The sequence below is a fragment of the Lissotriton vulgaris genome, chromosome 2_1 (assembly GCF_964263255.1).
Source record: "Lissotriton vulgaris chromosome 2_1, aLisVul1.2, whole genome shotgun sequence".
Classification (NCBI taxonomy): Eukaryota; Metazoa; Chordata; class Amphibia; order Caudata; family Salamandridae; genus Lissotriton; species Lissotriton vulgaris.
The window spans coordinates 341,845,314-341,855,113 of NC_141687.1; the positions used below are offsets into that span (position 1 = coordinate 341,845,314).

A 9,800-nucleotide genomic window follows, 5' to 3' on the forward strand; every position below is an offset into this window, starting at 1 on the left:
TCTCTGGGGTACCAGCTGGTTTGCATATTTTTGTGGAGGCTCCGCTTGTGGCTCGCCATCGTTGTGCTTATGATGCCTGTTTTTGTCTTTTAGTATCAAGTCTCTCCGATTGGAGCTCTGTGTTAGCTCTGGCCTGGGAGTAAGATACATGAGGAAAGTAATGGCATTATATAAAACCCCACAGGCACAGATAGCCATAAACGGGTCAACTTCACACAAATTCAACCTTCAACGGGGGACGAGACAAGGGTGCCCTCTGTCCCCGGCACTGTTCCTCCTAGCGCCTGAGCCCCTAATTAGAGGCATCTTAGCCAATAGAAATATGACGGGAGTCACCATTAACAAGACCACAACCAAACTTGCTGTCTATGCGGACGACATTCTCATAATAACAGAAGACCCAGAAACATCTATCACAGCCCTTATGGACACCATAGGCTGGTACTCTAACCACTCTGGATACAAACTAAACAAAGACAAGTCGGAATGCATGTCACTCAACATACACACAACCAGAGAGGCAATAGGCTCAGGAATAGCTTGGCAACCCGGGTTCGTGAAATACCTAGGGATCCATTTCGGGAAAAATCTGAAGACCCCCCTCGAGCATAACGAGAAACTAACCCTCAAAAAGGGCAGCTAGAATCCTGGTCGCCCAAATTCATCACTTGGTGGGGGAGAATAGACACCATAAAGATGATGATCACACCAGTGGTAAACTACCTTGCGGGAATGCTCCCCCTCACACTCACAGACTAATTTCACTGCAAGGTAGATCAAATGATAAACAAATGCATATGGCTAGACAAAAAACCTATAATAAGCCTCCCAAAACTAAAACTAGAGAAGAGATTAGGAGGGCTAAACGTGGAGGACTTAAGGACATTCCAGACGGCCTTCATAGCAAGACAGGGAATGTACTGGATACTACCAAACCAGAAATACACGCCAATCTGGCTCACCATCGAGAAGGCCATTCTAAACAACACCGACCCTATAGCTCTCCTCACCGCTAACAAGCAGGCACAAAAGAATAACCCTATATTTAAAAACACAAGACACGCGCTACTTAAGGTTGACCAGAAACTTGAACACAGCATTAAAAACTCGAACTGGGAAGTCCTCTGGGCAAACCCCAAGATTAAATATAGGGGGAAACCCCTAGACATAGAATCATGGAAAAGACTAGGGTTCTCATACACTGCACATCTGGAAGACGAGGGAAAGCCATACACTTTTAACAATCTAAAAACCAGACACAACCTACCGGACATAGAACTCTACAACTTCCTCAAAATCAAAACAGCCATAGCTAAATCAAAAATAACAAAGGACAAACCCTTGATTATTCATTATATGGAGAACCTAAACAAAGTGGGCCACCATGTGTCCCACTTATACAAACTCCTCCGACCCGACTCCTCAAAGCTTAACACCAAGAAATTCAGTTACTGGGAAATGCAACTAGATACCACGCTCACTGAGCAAGAACTACACACCCTCTGGGCGTTCCCTTCGAAAAATATGATCTCCCCAGTGCTAGCACAGACAAAATTCTGGTTACTGCACAAAACACACCAGCGCACTTAACGTCATTAGGACTTAGAGAAAACAACCGCTTCTGGAACTGTGACCTAGAAAAGGGGGACCTGGCGCACCTCATCTTCCACTGCACTAAGGTCAGAAAATTCTGGAAAAAAGTTTTCACATTCATAAATAAGGCCTTAGGTTGTACACTAAAAGAAGAAGAATTTGCCACGACCACCACTGCACTCATAATGGCAGACATAGCCACACAACAAGACAGAAACTTCCTAGACTTCCTCCTAACGGCAGCAGCCAAAACAGTGCTCACTAAATGGAAAGACAGTAAGACACAGCCAAAGGCATATTCAAGGGGTGGCTGAATTGGGTGACATTCCTTAGAGGAGCCGACAACACAGCGCTAACATACCCACCATGAAAGAACCCCAACAGGGGGTTGTGGGCAACCCTAGACAAGTTCCTAAACACATACGAACCCCCATGAACAACGAAAATCAGTCTGCACTAATGGGAGGGCAATCCCACAAAAGGAGCTGAGGCAGGCAGGTGTAGCGGACGTGACAGGGAGACTGGATCGACAGTAGATTCAAGCACCCCCACCAGGCTGATGGTCAAACCTAAAACAGGCGCCAATACTTATATGTTATGTGTTATATGTCTGAACACCTCAGAACAATCGCAAGTACCTACATGTTTTATGTTAAATGTTTGAAGGTCAGATGGGCAAGTAAGCGCGGGCAGATATGGACAAATGGAAAACCCCATAGAAACCAACAACCAAAACTCAATGACAGGGGCCCCTGCGAGAACAATCGTGAAGAGACTATACCTGTTAAGTGTCATATGTTGTAAATGTGAAAATGGCAATAAAAATTATTAAAAACAAAAACAAACAAAAAAAACTTTACATTCCTTTAGTATCTCCGGAAAGGCACTGGCATTGGTCTCCTCCTTTTTAGCGGATAGGACGCAATCGGTCGCATTGGGTAATTCTACCCAATTGGGGGTGAGTGTTTGATTTGCTCCAACGCTCCGTCCATCATCCCCTTTGGTATCGCTTTGTTCACCCTAAGTTGGCAGGGTATACCCAGACGTGGGTCCCTTGCTCACTTTGGCACTGGATTCAGGCTAGCCTGGCTGATGATGGCTGATTAGCCAGAAACCAGTCCCAGGAGGCTTGTTTCTGGTCCAGGGAAGACATGGCTTGGCAGTTCGAACTGGACTGTTCTCATGAGGCACAGGGTCAGACTGATTTGCATATGGCCATGTCTGAACTGGGCTGGTGGAGTGAGCTAAAGAATGAGCATGCTATTTCTGATTTGATTTGATTTGATTTTTCTATTTGTATAGCGCGCGAATGCCCGAGGGCGTCTTGGCGCTTAGAAATCCCAATAGCTCATTGAAGGTGTATGGTTAGAGATGTTTAGTGAAAAGCCATGTTTTAACTTCCTTTCTGAAGGATTTCAGGGATGGACTGGTTTTTATGTCTAGCGGTAGTTGATTCCATGTTCTTGCCGTCTGTACCAGAAAACTTCTACCGCCCCAATTGGTTCTTCTGAATCTGGGTACCTTTATGAGTTTCATTTGACTGGATCTAAGAGGTCTGTTTGGCTCATATAGTTGCAGGTGTGTTTTTAGGAATTTTGATCCGGTTCCGTTTATTGCTTTGTATGCCAAGCATAGTGATTTAAATTGTATCCTGCTTGCGATTGGGAGCCAATGCAGACTTTTTAGTTTATGGCTTACTTTTTCGAATTTTGGTATTTCCAGTATCAGTCTAGCTGCTGCATTCTGCAAGCGTTGAAGCTTAAGAAGGATTTTCTTTCTTGCTCCGGCATATAGGCCATTTCCGTAGTCCAGTCTGGACAAGGCTAATGCTGTCACCACTGTCTTTCGTGAGTCATATGGTATGTATGGTAAAATCTTTATAATCATTTTTAAGATGTAACATAGTGATGAAGCTAGTTTGCTTGGTTGAGCGTCAAAAGAAAGGTTAGTGTCTAACATGATCCCTAGGTTTTTCACCTTTTCTGACGACTCTGGGCATCTTCCCATATCTGTAGGCCACCATAGAGGGGACCATATGTTTGTGTCTCCTCCTAGTATCATGACTTCACTTTTGTCGCCGTTCAGTTTTAAGCAGTTCATTTTCATCCATTGGCTGATTTTTGTCATGCAGCATTGGAATTTTTCTGCTGTGTCTTGTACCTCCTTACTTATTGACACTACAATTTGGGTGTCGTCGGCGTAAGATATAGGGGTGAAGCCGTTGTTCCTTATTATCTGTGCAAGAGGAGCTACATATAAATTAAAAAGAGTGGGGCTCATTGATGAACCCTGCGGGACTCCGCATGGTAGGCTGAACAGATTTGATTTCGCTTCTCCTGATTCAACTGAGAATGTTCTGCTCTCTAGGTAGGAGGCTGTAAGGGCGCAGGCTGAATCATGTATGTTTGCTGTTTTTAACCGATTAATAAGGATTTCATGGCTGACCGTATCGAAGGCCGCTGATAGGTCGAGTAGTATCAGCGCGGCCTTCGATCCGTTGTCCATTATTTTCCTGAGTTCCTCCACTGCTGTGATCAGGGCTGTCTCCGTCCCATGTTCTACCCGGAAGCCGAACTGTGAATGGTCCAGCCAATCTCCGTCCATCAGGTGTTGAGAGAGCTGTTTGTTTAACAGCTTCTCCAGAATTTTTGCGGCAAAAGGGATCCTGGCTATGGGTCTGTAGTTATTGGGACTTTCGCCGTCTAGATTGGGTTTCTTTAACAGTGGTCTGATGGATATCATTTTCCAGTCATCTGGGAAGATGTTGGTATTAATGATTTTGGTGAATAATTTTTCCAGAACTAGGCTTAGTTCTATGGAACAGGCCTGCATGATTCTGGGTGGACAGGGGTCCGTTGGACTACCTGAGTTGGTGGTGTGGATTTCTTTCTGGATCTGCTCAGCTGTAGGGGGTATGAATCTGAAAGCTAATGTTTGGTCTTGTTGTGTTACAGGGTTTATTGAGTATGATATGTCCTTTTCCATTGTTTCGGTATTCTGATTTTTAAAAGAGTCATATACTGATGAGACTTTGTTAACAAAGAAGTCCCCTAGTATGTTGCAGAAATTTGATGACAGTGCTTCTGGGTTGTTGTTCTCGAACTTTGAAAGTTTTTTGACGGTGTCAAAAAGAATTTTGCTGGAGTTTTTTGACTCGTTAATCTTTTTAGTGAAGTATTTGCTTTTTTCTTCTATTATTAATTTTTTGTAATTGTTTAAGGTGTCTTTATATTCTTTTTTAAGGTGGGCGTCGTAGTTAGTTCTCCATTTTTTCTCTGCTCTTCTACACGTTTGTTTTTGTGTTTTTAGAGCTTCAGAGAACCATGGTTGTGATGGAGTTTTTCTTTTCAAGGTTGCCTTTTTCTGAGGGACGGTCGAATTGACTGCCTTGTCTATCCACTCATTAAATTCTTTACAGGCTATATTGCTATTGTCATTAAATGTTGGATGGGATGATTGGAGTTTTTCTATGAATGCCTGGTTGTCAATTTTAGACCAGTCACGATAGGTTACTTTCTTAATAATTTCCACTGGTCTTCCAGTGTCCTTTTTAACTTCCAGCGTAAATCTTACTAGTTTGTGGTCTGTCCATGGGATTGGGAGGGTGTGTATTTTATTTAGGTTCTGGCAAGATGTGAAGATACCGTCTAGTGTATGTCCAGCGTTATGAGTTTCTAAATTGACTTTCTGTTTCAGGTCGAAGCTTGCCATTGCATCAATAAATGCCGCTATCTTGGGGTCTGATTTTTTCTCTAGGTGTAGATTGAAATCACCTAGGATGGTGCAGCCTCCTGCTTTTATCACATAGAATGTTACGAAAAATCCTGCCTCTGTGGCCTATGGACTCCAGGAAATGAGTTGTCCAAGCACTCCTTAAAGCTTGACTGGACTAGGGCAGTTCCCGTTCTTTGGGTTCCCTCAATGTATTGTCCAATGCCTTCAAACAGTGTAGGATTCTTCATAGGCCTATGGGTTCCAGAACAGGGGATAGCGTCTTTTCCTTTCGAGCTGCCAAGCACAGGAACTTTCTTCCAGTTAATATCACCACTGCCCCTACCCTGCTAGCCTATCATAAAAAGTTGAAAACATGTCACTTCTGAGTCCCCTTTGCCGGTCACTGTTACTCTTCAGTCTTAGTGCCAGGAAACCGCTGGTACCAGGGCGCTTTATACATTCTGGCGATTCGCATCGCATTGTATTGTATATCTAAAAATAGTCTTAGTGTTCCTGCACTAGGGATGAAAAATGGGAGGCAGACCTCTTGCTCTTATTTAGGGAGGCTGTCATATAAAAATAAGGTTTATAAAACAACGGAATTTCTTACAAACTGCTGTCTTGGGGGACTTCAGCTACAAGGGATGAGAGACTTTTAACTCCATGTGGTCTCGTTGAAGATGAGTTCTGGTCGAGTTACTCTGCGAAAACTTTGGAACTAAGGTATGGCCTGGGTGATAATTCTGGCTCCCTCGCACGACCAAATTGTGCAGAACTAATAAAATATCTCGATCCACTGTGTCTCAGTTTCTTTATGCTGCAAAATTGAGTAACTCTAGAGATGATTCAGTTAATAGCTTGTGCTGCCCAAGAAGACTCGTTTGCACATTACAATGCCTAATGCATCTTCTCGCTCTTTCCCACAGTCCGATCTATTCCAGGATGACTTGTACCCAGACACTCCTGGCCCTGAGCCAGCCCTGGAGGCAGAAGAGTGGATTTCAGGAAAAGATGCAGACCCCATTCTGGTCTCGTTAAGGGATGGGTATGTTCCTGTTAAGAATAGAGAGCTTAAAGTCACCAAGAAAAACATCTTGGACAACAAACCCCCAACAGCACCACGCCGCAGCTTCTCTTCCAGTGACGCCAACTTCAACGTAAGTTTTTCAATTTGAAACCTTCCCCGGTATCTCTGTTCTTACCTTTCAGTGGTCCATTGGGTATCCTCCAATCCCCAAATATTAACTACAGAAGATGAGGCCTCCACCACATTTCAACAAGTATTTTAATAAAAGTCACTTTTCACCTTCATGATAACTGTGACCATTGACACAAGAAAGGTTCACTACAAACTAACTTGTCTATGGGTCCTTCAAGTTTTAGTACCACCCAACTTAATGGAACTGATTTTATTAATCTGTGGATGATAAAAGGCTGGGCTGATTCCAGGTCCTGGTAGTCACATGCAGGTCTTTTCAGCATGTATTCCACCACACGAGCGTCCTTTTCCATGTTACATGCAGGCTTCTTCTCCAGGTGATGCTGCCCCATGTAGGAGAGTTGGGGCTGCTGTCTTCCAAAACCAAATATGAGTTTTAACTTCTTAGGAGACCTGAAGCCATTGCCTTCTATGTGCAACTACAAGCACGAGGTCTTCCTTAAAAGAGATGCACAGTCTACCTGCATGCAAGGACTAGGCTGGGTACCTCCCTTAAGGCAAAGCTAGTTAGTGCTGTAGAGGTCACAAAGCAATTCACTTGCAGAGGAACGTACATTGAATAAAGCCTGCACCATAGATAGTTTAAACAAATTGGCCTTCCATTGTGGACCCTGTCTGTATTAACCTAAAAAATAGTCTTCCCCAGTAGGTTGGTGTGAAGAGACTAAATACAGGATGTGACTTACATATTTCTGTATCCTATAGGTACTGTTTAAGCCGTAAGCGAAGTCTTGTGTAACATTACGTATTCCTTGGATATTATGATAAAGAAAAAAGTATAAACTCATCTTTTTTTAAAATCAATAAATGTTGCATTCTATTTCTAATTATAGTTACAGTGCACGTTGAAATATGAGCCGGCCAATGAAAAATAGGGTATAGAATGCCTATGTACACCTCACCCAGGTGCATTTATAATCAGGAAAAGATCGCTTATTAGGTTTTTGCTGAAAGCATACTTTCATCAACACTGTATATTTATACATAAAATGCAGAATTGGTTAACGTAATGGGTTTGAGAATGTCCCTCTGAAAACATATTATTTGAAATAAAGTTCTATAAGATAGGCTTGGCCATGGAAGTTGTGTGCATCTATCTGGATTTCTGCACTGAGAATACGTTTCCACTCTTAGAACCCTTGGGTTACTGAGACAAGTGCTCACCCACACTACACATAAGGCCTGAGCCCTGCATAGGCCAGCTTTGCATTGTGGACTGTGGCACTTTAGAGTGTGAAGTACAGCAGGAAGAGGTGTTTGGAAGTAACGGATCATTTTGGTTTTCTTTCCTGTCAATAGCAAAAGGTATCCTTGGAAGACTTGGTGGAGGAAATGCGAATGCTGCAGGTGACTGTGCGGGTCCAGGGGAAACGCATTTCAGAACTGGAGAATAAGCTTTCCCAACTCACCAATGGCACGGACTAGAGCAAAGACCTTCGTTCCCGCCATCCAAGAAGGCACTGCAAAGCTTGATCAAGAACTCTCAACATCCAAGATGGCCTCCTGCAGAACAGAGTGGTGGAAATGAGGCTCATAGGATGTCCAAGTCAGGTTGCTCTCTCCTCAGCCCTTCATTCATGACAGCCAACCATAAAAATACATGCTTTGCCACCGTTCATGGAGAGACTTCAGCGGTTCGCTCGGTCATGCAAAGTCCAACTCCATATGGGGTTTCCTTGATTCCATTGAGTGGCATTTGTTGCATAGAGCAACCTTCTGCTTTAGTGCCCAGGCCCAGGGGAAGTTCTGGATGGGCTGGTTTTGTTTCACAGGCGTGGCTGGGAAGACTCATTGTTTAGATGGTGTTGAGCTTACCCATATCGCTCAGTTATTCCTCAGGTGTGCTATGGGGGCAGAAGCAAAGCACGAACCATCAACGGACACCTCCAGCCCACTGATGAGTGAGGAAGTCTTCTGTCCCTTCACTAACTACAAACTGACCCGCACTGTTTTCTCATACTAATGTGTTAAATGGAGAATGCTGGAGGCCTCAGAGGTAGGAATGAAATGTCTTTAGTTTCTAAGCTAGGGAGACATTAAATTGTCTAAAATGCATCAGCTGTGACAAGTCACAAAATCACCCTATGAGCTGAAAGACATTGCCCCTCTGTGCCCTCCAAATGTCTACCATATTCAAAATCCCCTCATACTGCTGTGGTAAGATTTGAGGTATTTATTAAATAATTTCTTTTAAGAAGAGATCATTTTTAATTTCAATAAAAATTAGAAAATGGAACTTTTTGGTGAGTGGTGCATGTGCAACACCTAGAGGTGTCTTAAATATAATGCAAGAGCCAAGGTGACTTGATAGCATCAATGGAGTATGTAAGAATAGTACAGTGTTGGAAAGTGGGTCATTGGTAGGGGTAAGTATGCACCTACCCACTAACGCAGTGTAAGGTCCAATAAGGTCTCAATAAATTAGTCCCTCGCTCAACCCTTGGTAGTTGGCAGCGAGCACTCAGGCCTGACTTAGGATACAGGAGTGTAAGCATTCAAAAACAAAAATAAACCAAATAAGCAACACACCAAGAACAAAGAAAATCCCACACCAATGTATACAAATAGGTCAGATTTGTATGAACAATTAGACACCCAAACAATAAAAATCCAATGTAGAGAGCTGGAGATATACATTTGTAAAGAATTAACATTTTCTTGTGCTTATAAGCTTATAACGCCACCTGGAAACATCTGGTTGCTCTTGACCGGGACAAAATCAAAGTTTAAGGCAGATCATGATGGAGCACTGGCCAGATACATTAAGTGGGAGTCCTCGGTTAAAACTTTACCTTCACTCTTAGGAACCTTTCCACAGCTTTTTCTTCCAACGTCGATCAACCCTCCACAGCAGGCCAGATTCGATGAGGGATTGCTGGCTTGACTTTCTGCAAAGCCCTGGTGAAATCCTGGAAGTCTGGAGCTCCATAGCTTTCAGCGGGACAAACCTGAAATCCTGGCCGGGTCACAGTTGAAAGTAGTCGGCTTGACTCCTGACGTCGGGTCGTAACCTCCTGGAGTTCTTTCACAAATGTACTCCAACTTCAGGAGATGTTTCCTGAAGGTATCCTTGTAGGTTTCAAGTGTCCAAAACACCAATCCAAAGGTATTGAATCTCCTAAATGGTCTCTGGATATCTGGACTACAATTCCCACAATGTACTTGGCCAAATCCTTAAAAGTTCACTGGACACATTCCAGTATGGGGTCTCTTGGTAGAGATGATGCAAGTGGGTTCTATTACCCTTCAGCTTGAAGGAAGTCCACTCCTTGGT

At 43.4% G+C, this 9,800-nt stretch overlaps 1 protein-coding gene across 1 annotated transcript in view; it reads left to right on the forward strand.

Annotated features, from left to right (window-relative positions):
- Positions 1-8,757, forward strand: part of CORO6 (coronin 6) — a 443,661-nt gene extending 434,904 nt beyond the window's left edge. The window contains exons 10-11 of the mRNA XM_086955093.1: positions 6,234-6,464; positions 7,826-8,757. Coding sequence (XP_086811219.1) covers positions 6,234-6,464; positions 7,826-7,951 — 357 coding nt within the window. The 3' untranslated portion in view covers positions 7,952-8,757. The remainder of the gene's footprint in view (positions 1-6,233; positions 6,465-7,825) is intronic.
- Positions 8,758-9,800: the final 1,043 nt, after the last annotated feature.